Source organism: Phaseolus vulgaris, chromosome 2, assembly GCF_000499845.2.
Source record: "Phaseolus vulgaris cultivar G19833 chromosome 2, P. vulgaris v2.0, whole genome shotgun sequence".
NCBI classification, from domain to species: Eukaryota; Viridiplantae; Streptophyta; class Magnoliopsida; order Fabales; family Fabaceae; genus Phaseolus; species Phaseolus vulgaris.
The window spans coordinates 47964517-47986999 of record NC_023758.2 but is presented as its reverse complement, the minus strand read 5'-3'; the positions used below and the strand labels follow the sequence as shown (position 1 = coordinate 47986999).

Sequence of the window (22483 nt, the reverse complement as noted above, 5' to 3'; positions counted from 1 at the left end):
CAATTCGTTATTTTTATAAAATACTCAAAATAGAATTAAAAATTACAAAGAACTTATTTCTAATTTTTTCAATCAATTTTCAATTTATGCGGGTCGACCCGTGAAAACAAACCCAATTGTGCATGATATGTCAAACATATTAAGTCACAATCTTATGACCCACCATAATCTATTTTTTTTAATCAAATGTGGAAGAGTCATGATGAACAACCATAATATCAATGTTAACTATTTAAATTATATTACATTTTGAGTAGACAAACATTAAATTTATATTTCTTTTGTCTTTAACAATTTTTTCAAGTAAACATTTTTCAGTAAAGTTAAATTATAAATATATCCATAAGTTGATTCTGACATGTGAGAATACAAATATTTTGACCTTAATTTTTATTTATTTAATCATTTCAGTTATCCTTACTCGTCAACCGTCTGGTGGATGTTTGGATTCGAAAAAAGAGAATAAATAAAAAGAAAGAGAATGAAAAATGAGATTATCTTGATTAAAAGGAATAGTGAGAAAGTGAAAGAAAATTAAGAAAAAATTATTAAAATTTGTGTATGATTATATTATATTAGTTATTATAATAAAGTTTATTTTTATTATCATTACTTTATATTTAATATTTATTACTATTATTATTATATTAATTTATTTTATATTATTATATTATATTATATTATATAATTAATTATATCATTCATAATTAAATATTTATCAATTATGTTATAATATAATTATATGTTTATGTTATATGAAATATATGATTGAATTTTAGCTATGCATAAAAAATAAGATTATATGTGTAATATTTTCTTTCTTTAGATGGTTTTCCACAACCGTTTATTTTTTATTTATTTTAGCTCAGGAACAGTATTTCCTCCGAATATAACAGTGTAGCAATGTAGGGATGTAATGAATAGTGTCATTCGTCTCAGTTAACACTAAATGTACCAAGATGTCTTTAACTTGCAAAGGACACTCACCAAATCTTTTTATCAGAATAAAAATCTTAATATGTTAACTTTTTCTTATGTACCCCGTTCAACACTTAGAAGTTTGGTAACCAGTTAACATTGAGCAACACGATGGAGTTAATCAATAATCAATACTAGGTAATACATTTTTAATTATGATCCAAAGTCTTAATCCGATTCAATAACAAAAGACTTATGATAATTATATAGATAGACACATATTCAAAGAATCACATACGTTATCATTCAGTACTAATAGAGATACGTTATCATTCCGTACTAATAGTATCAAGTGTCAAACACAAAATTTTTACTTGAGTGTCGGAGTACTTTTTATAAATATCATTCGAGTCAAGAGTTCACGGAGATGAGAAACAAAAAAGTGAAAGGACTACTCAGAAATCATTTGAATTCGACCAATAAAAAAAATAATCATTTTCTTTTTTTTTATCCTTGTTCAATAACATTTTAAGACAATTTCATTTTATGTTTAACGATCAAACTAAGTCGTTATGTTTAGAATTTGTTTAAATAAATTAAGAAGTTAGATATAATCATGCAAACTACAAAGGATAAAGCAAACACAATAAAAGCAGAGATACATGAATTTACCAAGAACCCTCCCCTAAGCAACATCCATGTCCGTCTCCTTCACTCTGTTCCTTTCAGTATTATTTTTATTATCCTCAAAAAGAGTTTCCATTTCTTCTAAGGTTTTTCCCTTGGTCTCGGGCATAAACACATAAAAGAAAGCAGTAGCCAACACCATAATCCCCGCCAGCACAAAAAACATCCCTCCAAACGTTATTTTATCCGAAATACTCAAGAACGTCATGGACACCACCCCACTCACCAACCGGTTCACCGAAATCGCAAGGCTCGACCCTTGGGCCCTAAGCCTGGAAGGAAATATCTCCGACGAGTACACCCACGTGATGGGCCCAAGCCCAACAGAGAAAAACGAAACATCAGCGCACACGGCCACGATGCTCAGCACAACGGCCCAAAGAGGCTTGGAAGTGGAGTGTTGGAGAATCATGGAGCCCAGGCCCAACGCAGACAGCGACAGGGCCATCCCAGTGGTGCCCAACAGCAAAAGAGGCCTCCTCCCAAACCTGTCCAAGTAGAGGGCGGAAAGCAAAACAAAGGAACTCTTGGCAATTCCCATGATGACGTTAACCCCAAAAAGCTGTTTCTTCCGGTGAATTCCAGCAGCTTTGAATACCTCCGGGCAGTAGTATATGACGGCGTCGTTTCCGGAGGCCTGCATGAAAAAGTTAATCCCAACGGCAGTAACCAGCATCCGCCTGATGGGCCCAGTGGGCCGTACCAAAAGCTCTTTCCAAACGCCCTGCCCACGCCAATTCTCTGGGCCTGGGTCTGCAGCTTTGGTTATCTGGTGAAGCCGTAATTCAGCTTCCTCCGGAGTAGTTGAGATTCTGAGAAGAACGCGTTTGGCGTGGGGGATTCTTCCTTTCATGACGAGCCACCGGGGGGATTCCGGCATGGCGATGACGCCTAAAGCGATTGCGATTGCGGGCAGCGCTGCCAGTCCCAGCATTAGTCTCCAAGAAATGTGTTGAGGGAGGGAAGAGAGAAAGTAGTTGACGATGTAGCCGAGGAGGATCCCTACGGTGATGAACACTTCCGGGAGCGATGTCAGGAAGCCACGTGTCATCGCCGGTGAGAGCTCTGCGGTGTAGAGAGGGGCAATCATGAGGGCGTAACCCACGCCAATGCCTGCCACCATTCGGCCGCACAAGATGAAGGCGAAGGAAGGTCCCAGACCCATCAAGATGGCGCCCACCAGGAACGTCACCGAGGATAAGACGATTGTGTAGCGTCTTCCAATGTAATCCGAGGTTTTTCCCGATGCAAGTGATCCGATTAGAGAGAAGACGTTGAGTGTGCCCACTAGCACTTCCTCTTGCACCGCCGATATTTTTAGGTTTTCTCTTATGAGCAAGGCGGCGCCACTCATAACCCCAATGTCTGCGTATCCAATCAGAGCTCTATCAGTGAAAGAAAATGAGGGAAAAAAGAGATTGAGTGATTCGGTGACCCACCGTAGCCCAGGAGAATGGAGGTGGCGGAACCCAGAAGAGCCGAGACTACCGTGAAGGTGTTGAGGCGAGTGGGAGAGGTTTGTTTGGCGTTGCCGTTCTCCATTAGTTGTTTGTGACTGTGAATGTGAGCTTCCACAAAACGAACAAGAGAAAAGAAAGAGATGAGAGAAAACCATCACCACATATACCAAATTAACAAAATTATTAATCAATTTAAATACAAACAAAGACAATCACTTTCATGCAACATCAAAATAATAATACTTAAATGAGCTTAATATCTTTTTTTTTATACCATAAACACATACTCTTTTTTTTATGTCTATTCATATCACTAATTTTGAAATGATGTTAACAAATAAAAGGGTATTTCTTTTATACCATAAATACATACTTTTTTTTTTATGTCTATTCATATCACTAATTTTGAAATGATGTTAACAAATAAAAGGGTTGTTGAAAGTTGGGATTAAGGGAAGGATTCTTTTTCATGGCATCTCTAAAAATACTGTGACACATTAACGAAGATCTCGATATTTGACACAGTATATTTAATGTGTAATAATGATTTTTCGAAAACTGTAATTATTTATAATTTTATATTTTTTTATTAGTAGGTCAAATTAAAATTTTGAATCATGTATTACATAATGTTTAATCATTATTTTGTCTGTTTTTCTTCTATTAAACTTAAAGAAATTTGTTTGTATCAGTCGACTTTTACTTGATATATAGAGACTTCTATCAATATTTAGGACAAAATATAAGCTATTTGAAATTTATTTATATTTAAACTTATTTTCTTACATTTGAAATATAATGTAAAGTTGTATTTATGTGTCGGTAGGTATTAGTCTTACCCGTTTAAGAGTGTTTATATTTATGTTTAAACCTGAATAACTGTATTGTTACAGCATCTTCTATGTTGGATAGTGTCTTGTCAATGCTCAAAGTTGAGAGAGCCATGTCCTGTTTAGGTATCGTTCAAATCTGTATGTTAGTCTTGAAATCGACTTAGTATTTAGAGACACATCCATTAAATTTAATATATATCTTTAATTTTTTAGGCTACTTCTCCTCTAATCAAGGAACTTTATAATTCACGTAATAGAAACTAATTAATAATTAATTGTGACCAATATGAGGATTCTAACTCACACAAATGTTTGGTAGAATATTTAAACAATTTATATTTATGACCTTCTTGCTTATAAATGGTTGGATATGAAGTCAGGACCAATTGGTTGGGCTGACTAGACACATGTTTAGTAAGTGAGCTTAATTATTATATCCCTTTATTATCTCTATTTATCTCTTATTGTATTTGTAATTGGTGTGCAATAGAATATAATGTAAACATAATAGTTGTTCGGGTGGATGTAGGTTGCAGTTGGCAATCGAACCACGTTAAATCTTGTGTCGTTTATTTTTCTGCAGTTGATTCGTGATTGTATGTGTTGTTTCCGCGTGCGTTTTTCCCATCATAAATAACAATACTTTATTTTGCTTATCAATAATGACTTATCTATATTTGTTCCATTTTCATTTTGTACATACTATTACTCATTACTTGTAATCTTTTATGCAGTTCCAATTGAAATATTGTTGAAACTGTGATTACATATGAAAATTAAACGCAACAAAATTGTAAAATGATAAATCCAATATAATAATAGTTTAAATTCATAAAAGAAATGAATATAAGTAAATATTTAATTTAATTAAACATACTTGACAATATAATTTAGATAAAATCACTTATTGAAATAAAAAATATATACTAACGAGTTTATTAATTAGTTTCACCTGTTTTAAATTAAAAACTAATTTATTAAAAATTAGATCACCAGCTTTATCAGTCAAATTTGAAATAAAGAATGTACTTAAAACAAACAAACAAAAATCTTAAAAGAGTTAATAATTACATTTAATAATTTATTAACTTATATATATTCAAAAAATATTAATAGCAATTTAAAATAATATAAAAAAATAGTTTTGAAGCATTAATGAGATATTAATGAACAAGCAAGGAAACTTCATTTTCATTGAATGATAGGATAGGAATCCATCGGTGTCGGTTTCGTTTCATAAAGATGGATCGGCCCATTAACTTTTTTTTATTTTTAGTTTTTTAAATTTTGTATTATATATATTAAAAATTATTTAATTATATAAATATTTGTATGCTTTTAATTAATTAATATATATTAAATTAAAATAATAATTATTTTACATATTAAATTATTTTATTATAATTAATAACTAATTTTTTATGTATTAATGATTTACATTACATTAGTATATTTTGCATTATTTAAATAATAAAATAAAAATAATAATTTTTTTATTTGAAAAACGTGAGTCAACTTTCCTGACCTAGTTTAACAAACTATTTATTTACATTTTTTTATAAAAAAAATATAAACCATATAAGAAAATAATGGTATTAAACATAATGAAGCTGGTTAATAAAGTAATAATTAGCGTATTCATAATTATCCTTCCCGCATACTTATAATGATATGTTATGATACCAACATAATGTATCAAACTTTTTTTAATCAATTAAAAAAAAAACACTTGAGATATTAATGTATCAATTCTTACAACCTTTTCCAACATGCTTCTAATTACATCTCATAACAATGCATTTACCATCTTTCCACAAAACATACCTCTTTTTCTTTTTCTAATAATAAGCCCAAATTTGAGTTTTCACCATTTATGATATAAAATACATTTTACTATGTTAGCTAGTAACCAAATATATATTTCAAAATATTTTTAAAAATCATGTTTAATTTAATTTGATTTTTTTTAAAATATAACAAATTTAATGTTATGCATATATCTGATGATAAACACCAAACTGTGCAAGGTGTTTCTTAAACATATTACATGCATGACAAACTGATGCATATCTATCATAACTAAGACCGTTAATTCATAAAAGAACCACATTCTCGTTGATTGATAATAACAGCACATTAAGTACTTGACTTCTTTAAGAAAATTTCTCCACAACAAAAATTTAAGTTAATTTAATAAAATTTTGTTTGTTTTAATAAGATTTTTACCAATTATAAAATTTCCAAAATATTTTGATACATTGACATAAGATCATATATACAATTAATCAAGTGATTTTTTTTTTCACAAAAGTTGTATAATTTGCTTTCGTTATTATCATAATAGTAAAAAAATATTACTAGTATGGATAAGTCATTGTTCAACAATTTTAATAAAAAAAAAATTAAAAAAAATAGTGTAATCTAGTAACAAATTTAATTATAATGGTTTTAAGGTTATACTTATAACCAACTCATTTGCCATATCACAATTAAAAATGGAAAAACCTTTCATCTTGATCAATTCTTCAAATATATTAACTAGACTCATGGTTGAACATACCATATTCAATTCCATTAGATGTTTGTGAATGTTTTCTCCTTCAAGTTCATGAAATTTGAAAAATAAAGGTATCAATCCGAATTTAAGTTCACAATTAATTTCTTCTTATAGTAGTAGTTATGGAAATTGAATACATGAGGGTTAATATCCAATGTCTAGATTGACCAATTATTCTAAAGTTATTCTTTTGCTAATTTTCACTTTCTTCAAACGAGAATGCTTAGTTTTATAACTAGATAAAGTTGTATCAAGAATTATATAACTTCAATCCCTTTTTGTAATCTCTTTGCATGTTCTTTCAACTCGAGGTTTAGAGGATATAATATATATGGTATGTTCTTGCTCATACACCTCTGGAACAAATTTTTATAATACTCAACAACCAAACAACGTACAATAGTAAAATAATTTTGAAAAACACAAATATATATGTATATATAATGAAAGAATATCAATTTATAAGATTCAATGGCATGTGCTTTTCGATAACGACGCCAATTTGATAAACTTGGTGTAACAAAAACGTTTTATCAAATTGAGATCATATATCTAACAACAATTAGAGTGTTGTATTGGTTCCATTGTCAGGACTAATACAAAACTTCAATTGCGACTAGATATAAATCTCCACTCCTCAAGAGTTATAACACTCATATCAGGATTTCAGTGCAAAACAAAAACATTTTAGTTAATAACCCTAAATCCTAAACACATAAGTATGCCAACTTCAATTGTTTTAAGCATTTTAGGACTCACCAAGAGATAAGTTGGGTAGGTTGATTTGTCTAATAAGTGAATCAAGTAGGTTAACTAGAGTCCAAATGAGGTCTAACCAATTTTAGGCATGTGAATGTTGTCTTTTAAGGATTTCTTTTGAAATTCAAATTTATTATGTTGTCTATTTAAGAACTATTTTGGGAACCCATTGTTGTTTAGTCTTTGTTTCTAAAAAAATCATTTTCTAGTTTTGGACCTAGTATTTTTCATTGTCATGAACAATCTAAAATAGAAAATTAATTTTTTTTTTAAATTAAATATTTTTCACCATCCAAAGTACATTATAAAAAGGTGTGTGAATTATAAAAATAACTTGTCCACCAACCATCTTAACCATAAAATTAACCTTATGTATAAAGAAATTATAAATCATTGTTAATTTGATACAAAGTATAATATACAAACTTAATTTTGTTAATTGACCATTTTAACCATTATAATAAAATTGGATACAAACCAATATATTGCAAAAAAAAAAAACACTACAAAAAAACTTCCCATATTCCATTTTTAAAATAAAAAAAATCATATATGAACTCCACAAACTAACTCATTCAATTTGTGATGCATCCAATTTTGTCACCCAATCCTAGCTACACCACTCCATATTCAATACACCCCCCATAGAGTCATTGTAATAATCCAAAATATTGAATCACACAATACTACCAAATTTCTTTTATTGCTCTCATTATTTTTTATTTTTTTAACTTTATTATCTTATTCTTTTGTTCTTCAAACACATTTCATAAACAATATCAAGGTCCCCCATCACGAACATCTCTCTAACAAAAATAATCACAATACACAATCTTCTGCATAACATCATAATTCCCAACACTTTCAGATTTGCATAATTTTTTTATGTCATTTCTTTTATTTATACAAACATTGTCCATATTATTATATATAGCCAAAAATACACCAAAACAACACAAAGCTCACAATTAACATGCATTTCTTTTATCACATCATAATTAATATACCTTTCAAGTATAATTTAACAAGATCTTAACAAAGTTGATAAAAAGAACAAGCCAAATTAAAATTCTTATGCTAAGAATATTTTACCCTTTATACAATCCATGAAAATCTTACTAACATAATTAAATGCAGATAGAATCGAAGATTGACTAAAAAGTAGGAAGTAAAAAAAAAAAGAGTGAAGATGGAATAGAAAATTGACAGGAAGAAGACAAAGTCTCTTGATCGAAATCAGTATTATAAGATTTCCTTTGTAAGGTAAGGTTGGTGTCTCAAACTGCAACTACAACCAAACAAGATGACTTCTCTCTCTGTTTTTCCCTCACTCCCATTGCTTCAAAACCCTAACTTCACTAATCCCCGTCTCTCTAATTTCATCAATTTCCCTTTCAATTCCACGCGTTCTTTCGCACCACTCTCTCGCCGTGATTTCCTATGCAGAGCGTTCAGGGATTCCAGCGAGGACACCAAAGCGGTCCTCAAGTCCGACGACAGCGGCGGTGGAGACGGAGGCGGAGACGGTGGGGGTGACCGGGACGCGGAGAAAAAAGAAGGGCCTTTGCCGGAGTGGTTGAATTTCACTACTGATGACGCCAAAACGGTGCTTGCTGCTATCGCAATTTCCCTTGCGTTTCGCACCTTCGTGGCGGAGCCTAGGTACATTCCCTCGCTGTCAATGTACCCTACATTTGATGTTGGCGATCGACTTGTTGCTGAAAAGGTAGCCTTTTTGTTCCTTTACCTTCTTCTAATTTCAAAAGGGTGTTCAATTGTTCATGAACTTGCTATTAGCTGTGTATTTTCGATTAGGACTGAAACTTTGACGATATTCAGCTCGGATTTGGCACTATTTACGGCAAGGAGAATGCTATTTGGAGATAAAGTGTACTGGTAATTAATGATTAAAGAAATCAATTGTTTAAACTTGAAAGTGTAATTAAACTCGAAGTTTGTGAAACATGTATTTGATCTTGATCACAATCTGAAATTTAATTTTTTAAACGACGAATGCAAGTACACTTTATCCTCTGAAATTGTACTATTCTCACTTTAGAAGAGTCGGTTTAGTTGAAACATGATGAGACTGGCTCAATGTTGAAATTAACTACTCCACCAATGAAAAGGAAAAAAGAGTCCAGACAACATCTTGTGTGTGTGGATATGGCTATTCCCTTTTAATAGATTTTATCATCATCATCTGATTAGGCTTTCTGCTATGATTTATGGTGTGTCTGTATGTGAAGAGCTGAATATTCATCTTCATGACAACTTCAGCTATTTGTTGGAAATTATAAGAATTTGGCGTTTTTCTATAATGTGTGGAGAGTCTGTAAGGCTCTGGAAACATAAGAGTTGTAGTTTGTTTACTTCCTTTTTAAGACACTACTTTTCAAACCATTAACTGAATTTTTTTTTCATGAAATGTTTATAAGTGTCTTACCTTTGTGGGTTCTAGTGATTGAAATGTTGATTCTCTGAAATTTTTTGTAAAGTTTTTAACTATGTAAAACATGGATCTAAAAATTTCTTGTTGTGAGACATATACTAGCTTATGGGGATTACGGTAGACTTAATTGGTAAATTCCCAGTTTCTTTTTGTTTTGCTTAAACAGATTATTTACCAACTTAGAAATTTGTAGATAATAGTTTTTTATTTTTTTACTTGTTTGTACGTATTTGTTCTGATGACAAGTGTTTAATGTTGAATTTGACTACTTCGCAAAATATATATGTACATGTAGGCTTGGATACTTGTGTTGTGAGGCAAAGTGTCAAATTTAGCTATAATAGATTTTAACATCAAGGTTCAGCTAGACTTACTTCGGCCATGATGCATCTCCATTGTAAAGATACATCTTCATTTTTCAGGTTTCTTACTATTTTAGAAAACCATGTGCAAGTGACATAGTGATATTTAAAAGTCCTCCAGTTCTTCAAGAAGTTGGATATAGTGACGACGATGTTTTTATAAAGCGTGTGGTTGCAAAGGAAGGTGATATTGTGGAGGTAAGATCTTTTGAGAAGAGCATTGATAGTCTTATTTTGTGATGGTATTGTCTTTTGAGGATGTTACATTCATAGTCATGTTATCATTTGTTTGTCCATACCTTCACTTTTCCACTTGGTTGGTTAGATAGTGGCTACTGGTTGTTATATGTAATTGGAACTTCAAAGTCTGCATGAATAGCATTTAGTAGCCATTTATAATTTAAGCTAGATTAATGGGGTGCTTGATTCAGCAGCTTAGGCTGAAATGTGAGCAATTGAATTATTTGCAGGTCCGTAAAGGGCATCTTGTAGTTAATGGGGTTGAGAGGAATGAAGACTACATTCTTGAACCACCTGCATATGAGATGAAACCCACAGTAAGTTATATATTTTAATATTCTGGTTCTGTTGTCTTTCTCTCCTCTATTGATCCTAAGGAACTACATAATTTGTTTTGTTTTGCAGCGAGTACCAGAAAACTACGTTTTTGTGATGGGTGACAACCGGAATAACAGCTATGATTCCCATGTGTGGTAATGATGTTTTTTAAGTATCCTGTCATACATTCATTCTTTTTACTATTATTTTCATATTTGATAATAATGTTGTGAATGGAATGTGATTTTGTTAGGGGTCCCCTGCCATCGAAGAACATCATAGGCAGATCAGTATTTCGGTATTGGCCACCAAATAGAATTGCTGGCACAGTTTCTAAGGACAGTTGCAGTATTGAGACCACGCCGGAGAATACAGAGACTGCTCTACCTTCTCAATGACCACACTTGCCATCCATTAGTGTGGATAATGTAAAATATGCCAATTTTTGAGGTTAGTCTTAATCTTAGAAAAGAAAGAGAACGTTGCTAAGTTGGAAAAACATATTTATGTAAATGCTCATAATTTAGATGCAAACAAGATTTATTTAAACATAGTGCATCACAAACGTAACAAAAGAGCTTTCTAGGAATTTACTTTTCCTCTAGAGAACGATTGATTTGTATTACATTATAAAATGGCTTTATTATTTATGAAATGATAAATTGTTTACGATTGTTATTGAATCTTTGAGGAATGATTGATTATTTTGGAAGAAAGGCGTTGTGTGTATAATATAGCTGATTTGATTGTTACCAAGTAAAATTTATAAAGCTTATTTAGGATTTTAAAGTTATGGAATGTAGAATTCAAACTAACATCGTATTATTACCAGAGTGGACTTGAATTAAAAAGGTCCCTTGATACACTTTTTTGGCAGTTTAAAGAGGTAAGAAAAGGAGAGACTATTTAGGCCAATTTAACTAAATAAACCTCATAAAATAAACACAAAAAAGGCTTTTAAAGCAAAAAATTGATTTATATTTAATAGTTTATAGCAAATCTATGTGGTTATGTACATTTGATTAAGTATTCATCACCCTCTTTTATCTTCTTTTTTTCATCATATGTTTTTATCTTTGATGTTTTTCATTCCAATTATTGTCTTGTTCAATTGTGCTCTTGCTAAGTTTCTTCTCCATTACTTAAGTTTGATAACTCTTGGCCAACTTGTTTACACCGAAATCTCACCCATAATTTCCTTGTCCGATCTCAAAAAAAATTCCAAAAAGACAACCAAGAATCACCTCAATCTGTAAAATAATATTCACAATTTTACTCCAAAAAACTCCTAGAAAATTTTAACCTCATCCTAAGGCATAAAAGCCTCCCTAAGGTAGCCCAGAAGAAACACCATCCTCCCTTAGAGCTAGCCAAAATTAAAAACAACCCATAAAGCATAAACCCCTTCTTGAATCATGAATAGTTTGCAAAAAATTGTCAATTCGTAAAGCATGATTATAATAGGATAGAGCTTATGTGATGTTTAAACGATGATTAAGACATTAACTAAAACCAGGAATAATATTTATAGAGAAGCAAGGTAAATTAAGCGCAAAGTAACCAAAAAGGCAACACAAAACTAGTTGGAATAGTAAATATATCCAACTGCTTTAGAAAATACAAGGAGATGAGACTGTTTGAAAGGAACTTAATTTTATTACAGACTTGATTGGTATCATCACAGACTATTCATTGCATAATAATAAAATTAGGTTAAGTTAAATATGATCAATGAAAGGGTCATCGGATAGGAGCGAAAGACTAAAACTAAATATAATCACAGATAAATCATCTGAACTATGCTTATGATCATCACATGACCCTTCCTATATAATTATAACGCAACAACTAGATCAACTATCGGTAGAGAGCCCCTCAGCCTTGAGAGTTCGAGACTGATCGGTTTTGGGTCGATCTGACATGCTCCTATAAGTGGCCCAGTTGCATTCCTACTGGGTAGCGTACCTGACTCGGATAGGTATTTGCCTAACTTATAAGATATAGTAGCCTCTACAATTCAAAAGCTGATAAATGCAAATGCAAAACTAAATACTCCCTACATTTTTCAGTAAATAATTTCTAATACAATAATACAAAAATTATAAAGAATACAAACAGAACAATAAAATTATTAATGCATTGTAGAAAAAAAAACAATGAATGTAGACGGACATAAAATGAGCTGGCGAAAACGGAAAAACTTCGTATTTGCCGTCGTTGGGGATCATAATATCATAGTTGAAAAGAGCAAATTAAGTATTTCTATTGCCAAAACATGATAGTAGAACTATAGTCTCATACATCCAAGGAAGGAAAAAGCAGCATTAACATGCTCTTAGGCAGCCACTGCGAATGTTTAGAGAAACAAGCTTTCATTGGTATCATCACAGACTATTCATTGCATAATAATAAAATTGAAATTGGAAAATATGGATAGATTAAAATTGCCAATTACAGTACATCAATTTTACCATCTTAGATTAAATATTCCATCCTACAATGATCAGCAAAACACAAGAAAATAGAGCTGACAAAGTGAAACAGATGGATGAAGTGAATGTTAGAGACTCGTACATCCCTAAAGAACTCAGAGACACCCCTAAAAGGGCTGACGAAAAGTCTCACATCTTCAAGGAACAAAACCTCAGTAACAACATGCCAAAACACCAATCGGACAAGAGAACAATTGAAAAGCAAACAATGTAACTAATCAAGAATTTAAAAAATGAGATAAGTTAAATATGATCAACGAAAGGGTCATTAGATAGGAGCGAAAGACTAAAACTAAATAAATATAATCACAGATAAATCATCTGAACTATGCTTATGATCATCATATGACCCTTCGTATATAATTATAACACAACAACTTGATCAACTATGGGTAGAAATCCCTCAGCCTTGAGACCGTCCCGAGACTGATATGTTTTGGGCCGATCTGACATGCTCCCATAGGTGGTCCAATTGCATTCGTATTGGGTAGCGTACCTCGCCCGGGTAGGTATTTGATCGACCAGGTCTGGAAGACATTGGGCCTAAGTCCAATTCTCGAGTTTAACCAAGATTCTTGGAACACTGTTGATGAATCCCCATGGAGATATCATTATGTAATAACAATAAATTGGATAAATGTAAACATACAGAGCAAGTTTTTTACTGTCTATATGTAATAATTTTGCTTTAACATTAAATTACCGTATATGCAATATCAGTAAACATTTTAAATCTAGAGTTACATAATTACTGATACAAAAATAAGTCATGTATATCATTCTTCATTTAAGAATCCCACAATTGTGATTCAGCCTAAAACTGCTGCTTAACTTAGAAAATATAGTAGCTTCCACAATTCAAAAGCTGTGATAAATTCAGAAGCAAAATCAAATTCTCTCAACATTATTCTGAACGACAGTACAAGCATACTCTCAGACATCCAAGGAAGGAAATAGCAGCATTAGCTCTCAAACCCGGGAAAGGCGAAAGCTCTTAGGCGGCCACTGCGAATGTTCAGAGAAACAAGCCTTTGGATTTATCATCATCGAGTTGTTGAAGAACAACCAAATACTACTTAACAACAATCTACACTTGACATACAATTTCAAAAAAATATAAAACAGAACTAAGTAAAGTAGCAGATCTACTATAATAAAAAAACATAAAGACTCAGACAGCCAAAGAAGTATAAAAGCAGCATAATCTCTCAAGCCACTGCGAATGTTTAGAGAAACAAGCCTTGATTAGTATCATCACAGACAATTCATAATAAAATTGAAATTGGAAAATATGCATAGATTAAAATTCCCAAGATTTCTGCGTCTGCGTCTGTAAAATCATACTTCTGTTGTCTCAGCCTAGAGATACAAAACTTAAAATCAGATTCTTCTTTTAAATACATAAATTTAGAAGTTTTACATCACTTGTTGATCAGCAAAGTTTCTCATAGAAATTAACCACTTAAAACAACTGTTTGAATTTCAACGCTCACTTTGTTATACCAATTTTAATCAAACATTATTTAATACAATTTGGCGATATTTTTAATGTCCATATACACTTCTCTTAGCCTGTATGTTAGGTTAGGTGTTCCACTGTCTAAGTTAAATATGAGGTTCACATTTGAATGGATAAAATTCCACTGAATTGCTGAGAAAGAAAGTTGAAGGTGAAAGGAGAAATGACACACTATAATAATAGAAAAGAGAGGAAAGTTGGTCTTTGGAGGAAAAATAGGTCTTTGGAGGAAAAATGAGAATGTTGACCCTTCAAAACTTTTGCATGCATAGTTTTTTTAAGATCCTATTATAACTTATAATAAGAATTTTTTCAATTGTCTGATACATTAATAACACATTAAGTTTAGAGAAACAAACCTTAATTGGTATCATCACAGACGATTCATTGCATAATAATAAAATTAGATTAAGTTAAATATGATCAACGAAAGGGTCATCGGATAGGAGCGAAAGACTAAAACTAAATATAAGCACAAATAAATAATCTAAACTATGCTTATGATCATCATATCATATGACCCTTCCTATATAATTATAACACAACAACTATGGGTAGATAGTCCTCAGCCTTGAGACTGTCCCGAGACTGATCGGTTTTAAGCCGATCTGACATGCTCCTATAGGTGGTCCAATTGCTGGGTCCGAACGACATTGAGTTTAAGTTCAATTCTCGAGTTTAATAAAGATTTTCGAGACTATCGTTGATGAATTCCCATAGAGTCATCTTCATGTAATAACATTAAGGTAAATATATAATGGAAATCAATCTTATTAATGTATAATATAATATTGTGCATTAATAAGATTGATTTCCATAATATATTTAGCTAAATTAATGTTATTACGTGACAATAACTCCACGGGGGTTCATCAACAATTGTCCCGAGAATCTTGAGTTAATTCGAGAATTAGACTTAAGAGGTTCAATTCTCGTCCCGGGATTGATCAGTTTTAAGCCGATCTGACATGCTCCTATAGGTGGCCCAGTTGCGTTCCTACTGGATAGCGTACCTGACTCGGATATGTATTTGATTGATCGAGTCTGAACGACATTGGGTTTAAGTCCAATTCTCGAGTTTAATCAAGATTTTTGTAACTATCGTTGATGAATTCCCATGGAGTCATCCTCATGTAATAACATTAAGGTAAATATATGATGGAAATCAATTTTATTAATATTGTGCATTAATAAGATTGATTTCCATAATATATTTACTTAAATTAATATTATCACATGACGATAACTCCACGGGGGTTCACCAACAATTGTTACAAGAATCTTGAGTTAATTCGAGAATTAGACTTAGAGTTTTAATCCTCATCGTTCAGACCCGATCCGTACATCCAAAGACACTACTAAGTAACACATTTAAGACAACAAAACCTCCATAGCAACATGCCAAAACACCAATTGAAAAGCAAACAATGTAACCAAACAAGAATTTAAAAAAATTAGATTAAGTATCATAAAAGGTCATCAGATAGAGGTGAAAGACTAAAAATAAATATAATCACGATAAATCATCTGAACTATGTTTGTAAACATAGTATGACCCTTCTTATATAACTATAAGACAATTACACGATCATGAGAAAGAGAAAAGGTATTTTTTTAAGACAGAAAATTTTAGAACAATTAACTACATAAACATGATACAAATCAAATAAGTTACAGGATTACAGGAAAATGAAGGCTTCAGAATGAAGGCAGTACTGGTTGCGTAATCATGAAAGATCATACAATGTTGTTCTCTAATTCATATATCATTGGAAAAAAACAAATACAGAAATAAAGATTATCAAGAATCATGAACAAGAACATCGATAGAAAAACTAATGAACAAGAACATCGATAGAAAAACTAATGATCCACACAGAGTAGTTCAGACATATGCTTGTCTATTATTTTCGATTCAATCACAAGCCAAACAAAGAGTACAAATCATGGTATACTCAAAATAACAAAGACAGGAAAAGAGAAACGGAGAAAGAAGGGACTCAGAACCTGGGTGGTGATATAGCAGAATAGTCAGCAAGGCCGATTTGGTCAACTACAACGAAAAACACAGATATCGTCACAGTCCACGATTTGATTTCCGAGAACACTACAAAGAAATTCTTTTTATGTGTATTTCAATTTGTAAAAAACTAATTTGAAGATATATGAAACTGTGATTGAAACATACGACTAACTGAAACTACTGAAAAATGAGGAAAGTGGACCTTTGGAGTACAATGACAATGTTTTAACATCCATAATTTTCTAAGGCCATTCTTCTTTTCTTAAAGACAGAAAAGTTAATTTTAATCCATATCAGCATTTCATACATAGATTCTGGCCTTATTTTGGCTTATGTTACAATCAATTACGGATGAAACTGGACCGCAATTTCACATTCAAGGAGTGTGATTATAAAAAGAGACGCTACAATAAACTGAGATATACATTCAATTTCAGTTACATTAAATTCACATAAGAATGAGGATATTAAATTTATTATAATAGATGATAATACAATACTTGAACGTCTGTTCGAACACGATTATTTATAAATATTCATTTTTACTTTCATTCAAATAATTCAAATTTTAATAGAAAGACTTTGGTAAAACATTTAATAATACTATCTAAATTTGTAAGTAATTAAATCACATCAATCATAATCCAGAAAAGAAAACTTTTTCACTATGCATTTCTACAGTTTCAGCTTTAACAAAAAATTACAGTATTTGCAATATCAGTAAATAAGTCATGTAAATCCATTCTTCCCACATTTGTGATTTCCCATAAAAGCTGCCTAATATTTTAGCCACTACAATTCAAAAGCTCATAAATGCAGAAGCAAAACTAAATACTCCCGACATTTTTCAGTAAATAATTCCTTATACAATAATACAAAACGATAAAGAATACAAACAGAACAATAAAATTATTAATGCAGTCATAGAAAATTGGAAAACATGCACAGACCAAAATTGGAGATTACAGTACATAGATTAGATATTCCACCCTACAACGATCGGCAAAACACAAAAAACAGAGCTGACAAAGTGAAACGGATGGATGAAGTGAATGTTGAAGACAAGAACATCCCAAAAGTATTCAGAGACAATGCTAAGGGGGTGACGACCAAAACAACCTCAATAACAACATGAAAAACACCAATAGGAACAAGAAAAAAATTGAAAAGAAAATAATTTAACAAATCAAGAATTAAAATAAATAAATAAAGTTTAGCATGATCAATGAAAGGGTCATCAGATAGGAGCGAAAGACTAAAACTAAATATAATCATATGATCATCATATGACCCTTCGTATATAATTATAACACAACTTGATCAACTATGGGTAGAAAGCCTCAGCCTTGAGACCGTCCTCGGACAATCATATCTAATTTCAAGGATAAGTTAACTATTTATAAATTAGACGCTTAAAATCCATATCCTACGAATTCAGTAGTATAAATTTCAATGCCCACTTAGTTCGACCAATATTAATTATAAATAATGGCCATGATTTCCCATAAAACGGCTGCCTAACTTATAAGATATAGTAGCCTCTACAATTCAAAAGCTGATAAATGCAGATGCCGTCGTTGGTATTTGCCGTCGTTGGGGATCATAACATCATAGTTGAAAAGAGCAAATTAAGTATTTCTATTGCCAAAAAATGACAGTAGAACTATAGTCTCAGACATCCAAGGAAGGAAAAAGCAACATTAGCATGCTCTTAGGCAGCCATTGCGAATGTTTAGAGAAACAAGCCTTGATTGGTATCATCACAGAGAATTCATAATAATAATAAAATTGAAATTGGAAAATATGCATAGATTAAAATTCCCAAGATTTCTGCGTCTGCGTCTGTAAAATCATACTTCTGTTGTCTCAGCCTTACAAAACTTAAAATCAGATTCTTCTTTTAAATACATAAATTTAGAAGTTTTAGACATCCAACAGTAAGGTGATTGAGGTCTCAGACATCCAAGGAAGGATATATACAGCATTAGCTCTCAAGCCTGGCGACGAAAGCCACATTCAATCTTAATAAAATTCAGTAAGGAGTGTGATTATAAAAAGAGACGCTACAATAAACTGAGATATACATTCAATTTCAGTTACATTAAATTCACATAAGAATGAGGATATTAAATTTATTATAATAGATGATAATACAATACTTGAACGTCTCTTCGAATACAATTATTTATAAATATTCATTTTTACTTTCATTCAAATAATCCAAATTTTAATAGAAAGACTTTGGTAAAACATTTAATAATACTATCTAAATTTGTAAGTAATTAAATCACATCAATCATAAACCAGAAAAGAAAACTTTTTCACTATGCATTTGTACAGTTTCAGCTTTAACAAAAAATTACAGTATTTGAAATATCAGTAAAAAAGCCATTCTTCTTTACTTAATCCATTTAAGCATATCATATATTCTGGGTTTATTTCGGCTTATATTACATAGTTATGGATGAAACTGGACTGCAATTTCACATTCATTGAATGTAATTATACTGAAACACCACAATAACCTAAATTCATTTCACATAAACCTAAAAAATTGTAGTTCAAAAGAGCAAATTGATGGATGTCTATAAGAACAGACAAGAATTTATGTTAACAAAAAAAAAAAACAGTACAACTATGATCTCAGACATCCAAAGAAGGAAATAGCAGCATTAGCTCTCAAGCCCGGCAAAGGCGAAAGCTCTTAGGCGGCCACTGCGAATGTTTAGAGAAACACGCCTTTGGAATTATCATCACCGAGTGAGTTGTTCAAGAACTCACACCAAACATTACTTAACAACAATATACAATAAACATCACAATATCATAAAAAAAAAAAAACATTCAAGACTCAGACATCCAAGGAAGAATAAAGACAGCGGAGGCGAAAGCAATCAAGCCTGGAGGAGGCGAAAGCAATCAAGCCTGGCGAAGGCGAAAGCAATCAAGCCTGGCGAAGGCGAAAGCTCTCAAGCCTGGCGAAGGCGAAAGCTCTCAGGCCATCGCTGCAAATGTTTAGAGAAACAGGCCTTCGGATTTGTCATCATCGAATCAAAAGAAAATTCCAGAACTACGTCATTCATGTTACAATTACAGATAAACACCAATCAACTATAAAAAATAAAAATAATAATTACATACAACAGTAAGATGATTATCATTGGAAAAACAAATGCAGAAATAAAGATTATCAAGAATCATAAACGAAAAGAGAACCATCGATTATCAAGAATCATAAACGAAAAGAGAACCATCGATTATCAACCATAAACGAAAAGAGAATCATCGATTATCAAGAATCATAAACGAAAAGAGAACCATCGATTAGCAAGAATCATAAAGGAAAAAAGAACCATCGATTATCAAGAATCATAAACTAAAAGAGAACCATCGATTATCAACCATAAACGAAAAGAGAATCATCGATTATCAAGAATCATAAACGAAAAGAGAACCATCGATTATCAAGAATCATAAACGAAAAGAGAACCTGGGTGGTGATATAGCAGAATCGTCGACGAACGATTTGGCCAATTTCGACGAAGGAAGCCTTATCACAGAAATGATCACAGTCCACGATTTGATTTTCGAGAAATATTACATAAAAAGCCAGCACAACAATCACACAACTTAAAAGAAAAAAATTTGTTTGGAAAAAAATTTAAAATCGATCTGTGTGATACTAATTAAAAATCTCGCTTCTATCTATACCTATATATAGGTAGAATGGGATTCTTCTCTCAATTCTTTATTCTCTCAACTCAAAATTTATTTTTAAGTTTTTTCAAAATATTTTAAATTTCAAAAAAAATTAAATTTTAAATTATAAATTTTTTTAAACATATTAGATAAAAAATTTAAAAAAAAATATTTAAAATATTGAAGTTTTTTAGATTCTTTTCTATTTTATTCTTATATTAATAGTTAGATTTTATTTTATATTATGAGCATCATTTCTTGTTTTACAAAAATTTTAAATTTTAAAAACTCTAAATCTTCAAAAAATTTAAATTTACAAAATTTTAAATCTTCAAAAAATTTCAAAAGAAAAAATTCAAAAACTTAAATTTTCAAAAAAATTGGTAACAAAAATATTATTTACAATTTTTATAAAAAATGTATTCAAAAATACTTATTAAATTTATTTAAAAAGTCACCTTTAATCTCTATTAGATCAAAAGGAGAGATGAAATGAAGTTGAAAGACCATCCCAACAATTTTTATGTGTATTTTAATTAGTAAAATTTGACAGAGCCTTTCATAAAATTGAGATTGAAATATAACATGGGGAAAGTCGACTTTGGTAGTAAAATGGCAATGTTTTAACATCCATAATTTTCTAAGGCCATTCTACTTTTCATACAGTTAATTTTTAATCCATATCAGCATTTCAAAAATAGATTCTGGGTTTATTTTGGCTTATGTTACAATCAATTATGGATGAAAATGGACCACAATTTTACATTCAAAAAGTGTAACTATAAAAAGAGACGGTACAATAAACTTGACTTACATTTAATTTCGGTTACATTAAATTCTATTCAGAAATATTTGAACATCTGTTTGTGTACGATTATATATGAATACTCGTTTTTACTTTCATTCAAATAATCCAAATTTTAATAGAAAGACTTTGGTAAGAGATCTAATAATACAATCTAAATTTGTAAGCAATCAAAACACATCAATCATAATCCAGAAAATAAAAAAATTTCACTATGTATTCATAATGTTTCAGCTTTAACAAAAAATTTCCGTATTTGCAATACCAGTAAGTCATTTAAATTCAGTCTTCCCACATTTGTGATTTCCCATAAAAGCTGCCTATACAATTCAAAAGCTCATAAATGCAGAAGCAAAACTAAATACTCCAGAAATTTTTCAGTAAATAAATCCTTATAAAATAATACAAAACGACAAAAAACACAAAAAGAAAATGACATTCATACTTTCTTTACTAAGTATAGATGAAAAGAGCAAACTGATTGAGGTCTAAGTCTACCAGAAACAAGTATTTCTGTTGGCCAGAAAATGACAGTAGAACAATAGCATCAGACATCCGGAAGGATAAATGCAGCATTAGCTCTCAAGTCTGGCGACGACAAAAGCTATTAGGCGACCACTGCGAATGTTTTGAGAATTCGTTGACATCATCACGGACGATCCATTTTTAAAATTGGAAAACATGCACAGACTAAAATTGGTGACTACAGTACATAGATTAGATATTCCACACTACAATGATCAGCAAAACATAAAAAACACAGCTGACAAAGTGAAAACGGATGAATGAAGTGAATGATGGTGACAAGAACATCCCAAAGGAGCTGCCGGAAAGCCGCATATGTTCGAACAATATATCCTCAATAACATGACAAAACACCAATAGGGACAAGAAAAAAGCAGAAAAGAAAATAATTAATGAAATCAAAAATAAAAAATAAATAAATTAAGTTTAGTATGATCAATAAATGGGTCATCAGATAGGAGCGAAAGACTAAAACAAAATATAATCACACATACATCATATGAACTATGCATATAATCATCATATGACCCTGGAATAAATTCAAGACAATAACTATTTCATGACAAAGAAAGAAAGAAAATGAAAGTGGTTGCATAATTATGAAAGATCATACAATACTAAATCATAACATCAATGGAAGCATAGAACAACATTTCACAACAAAATCAGATCTAGACGCCAACACTCAAAAAGAGAACATTCGATAGAAAAACAAATGAAAAGGCCTCATACAGAAGATTAGTTGATCCACATAGAGTAGTTCAGACATATGCTTGTCAATTATATTCAATTAAATCATAGGCCGACCAAAGAGTACGAATTATGGTACTGCTA

The 22483-nt window shown here is 31.2% G+C and overlaps 2 protein-coding genes, 1 long non-coding RNA gene, 12 other non-coding genes and 3 pseudogenes across 16 annotated transcripts; 1 reads left to right on the top strand and 17 right to left on the bottom strand.

The window, feature by feature from the left end:
* Positions 1-1488: 1488 nt before the first annotated feature.
* LOC137812876 (polyol transporter 5-like) lies at positions 1489-3285 on the bottom strand. The gene is made up of 2 exons (XM_068615110.1): positions 3045-3285; positions 1489-2970 (listed from the first exon to the last, which is right to left on the bottom strand). Exons 1-2 carry the CDS (start codon positions 3145-3147, stop codon positions 1604-1606), a joined length of 1470 nt encoding a protein of 489 aa, XP_068471211.1. The 5' UTR covers positions 3148-3285; the 3' UTR covers positions 1489-1603.
* Positions 3286-8466: 5181 nt separating this feature from the next.
* On the top strand, positions 8467-11269 carry LOC137812874 (chloroplast processing peptidase-like). The gene is made up of 5 exons (XM_068615109.1): positions 8467-8940; positions 10089-10226; positions 10499-10585; positions 10674-10741; positions 10840-11269. Exons 1-5 carry the CDS (start codon positions 8518-8520, stop codon positions 10982-10984), a joined length of 861 nt encoding a protein of 286 aa, XP_068471210.1. The 5' UTR covers positions 8467-8517; the 3' UTR covers positions 10985-11269.
* A 1052-nt stretch (positions 11270-12321) lies between these two features.
* On the bottom strand, positions 12322-12411 carry LOC137813103 (small nucleolar RNA snR60/Z15/Z230/Z193/J17). The gene has a single exon (XR_011081341.1). It is a non-coding gene; the product is annotated as a small nucleolar RNA snR60/Z15/Z230/Z193/J17 (small nucleolar RNA).
* A 466-nt stretch (positions 12412-12877) lies between these two features.
* LOC137813174 (small nucleolar RNA SNORD14) lies at positions 12878-12979 on the bottom strand (annotated as a pseudogene).
* Positions 12980-13068: 89 nt separating this feature from the next.
* On the bottom strand, positions 13069-13173 carry LOC137813127 (small nucleolar RNA snoR99). Its single transcript, XR_011081362.1, has one exon. It is a non-coding gene; the product is annotated as a small nucleolar RNA snoR99 (small nucleolar RNA).
* Positions 13174-13272: 99 nt separating this feature from the next.
* LOC137812875 (uncharacterized) lies at positions 13273-20301 on the bottom strand. Of its 2 annotated transcripts, none has more exons than XR_011081292.1 (3): positions 20111-20301; positions 16605-16704; positions 13273-13661 (listed from the first exon to the last, which is right to left on the bottom strand). It is a non-coding gene; the product is annotated as an uncharacterized lncRNA (long non-coding RNA). The 2 variants fall into 2 exon arrangements; XR_011081291.1 differs by having other exon boundaries at positions 13524-13661; positions 16605-16650; positions 20111-20250.
* LOC137813100 (small nucleolar RNA snR60/Z15/Z230/Z193/J17) lies at positions 13339-13432 on the bottom strand. The gene has a single exon (XR_011081339.1). It is a non-coding gene; the product is annotated as a small nucleolar RNA snR60/Z15/Z230/Z193/J17 (small nucleolar RNA).
* Positions 14008-14130, bottom strand: LOC137813157 (small nucleolar RNA SNORD14). Its single transcript, XR_011081388.1, has one exon. It is a non-coding gene; the product is annotated as a small nucleolar RNA SNORD14 (small nucleolar RNA).
* Positions 15028-15122, bottom strand: LOC137813105 (small nucleolar RNA snR60/Z15/Z230/Z193/J17). Its single transcript, XR_011081343.1, has one exon. It is a non-coding gene; the product is annotated as a small nucleolar RNA snR60/Z15/Z230/Z193/J17 (small nucleolar RNA).
* On the bottom strand, positions 16069-16157 carry LOC137813106 (small nucleolar RNA snR60/Z15/Z230/Z193/J17). Its single transcript, XR_011081344.1, has one exon. It is a non-coding gene; the product is annotated as a small nucleolar RNA snR60/Z15/Z230/Z193/J17 (small nucleolar RNA).
* On the bottom strand, positions 16594-16683 carry LOC137813118 (small nucleolar RNA Z43; annotated as a pseudogene).
* Positions 17599-17702, bottom strand: LOC137813131 (small nucleolar RNA snoR99). Its single transcript, XR_011081365.1, has one exon. It is a non-coding gene; the product is annotated as a small nucleolar RNA snoR99 (small nucleolar RNA).
* LOC137813108 (small nucleolar RNA snR60/Z15/Z230/Z193/J17) lies at positions 17850-17915 on the bottom strand. The gene has a single exon (XR_011081346.1). It is a non-coding gene; the product is annotated as a small nucleolar RNA snR60/Z15/Z230/Z193/J17 (small nucleolar RNA).
* LOC137813175 (small nucleolar RNA SNORD14) lies at positions 18288-18389 on the bottom strand (annotated as a pseudogene).
* On the bottom strand, positions 19260-19382 carry LOC137813166 (small nucleolar RNA SNORD14). The gene has a single exon (XR_011081397.1). It is a non-coding gene; the product is annotated as a small nucleolar RNA SNORD14 (small nucleolar RNA).
* On the bottom strand, positions 20100-20195 carry LOC137813122 (small nucleolar RNA Z43). Its single transcript, XR_011081358.1, has one exon. It is a non-coding gene; the product is annotated as a small nucleolar RNA Z43 (small nucleolar RNA).
* Positions 20302-21843: 1542 nt separating the features above from the next.
* On the bottom strand, positions 21844-21950 carry LOC137813132 (small nucleolar RNA snoR99). The gene has a single exon (XR_011081366.1). It is a non-coding gene; the product is annotated as a small nucleolar RNA snoR99 (small nucleolar RNA).
* A 141-nt stretch (positions 21951-22091) lies between these two features.
* LOC137813102 (small nucleolar RNA snR60/Z15/Z230/Z193/J17) lies at positions 22092-22181 on the bottom strand. Its single transcript, XR_011081340.1, has one exon. It is a non-coding gene; the product is annotated as a small nucleolar RNA snR60/Z15/Z230/Z193/J17 (small nucleolar RNA).
* Between the last annotated feature and the right edge of the window lie 302 nt (positions 22182-22483).

Bases quoted from the DNA above. Each gene is read 5' to 3' on its own strand.
- LOC137812876 (XM_068615110.1), bottom strand. From the start codon at position 3,147: ATGGAGAACGGCAACGCCAAACAAACCTCTCCCACTCGCCTCAACACC. The intron at 2,971-3,044 runs GTGGGTCACCGA...TTGGATACGCAG, and splicing joins CTCCATTCTCCTGGGCTACG to ACATTGGGGTTATGAGTGGC.
- LOC137812874 (XM_068615109.1), top strand. From the start codon at position 8,518: ATGACTTCTCTCTCTGTTTTTCCCTCACTCCCATTGCTTCAAAACCCT. The intron at 8,941-10,088 runs GTAGCCTTTTTG...TTCATTTTTCAG, and splicing joins ATCGACTTGTTGCTGAAAAG to GTTTCTTACTATTTTAGAAA. The intron at 10,227-10,498 runs GTAAGATCTTTT...AATTATTTGCAG, and splicing joins AGGAAGGTGATATTGTGGAG to GTCCGTAAAGGGCATCTTGT.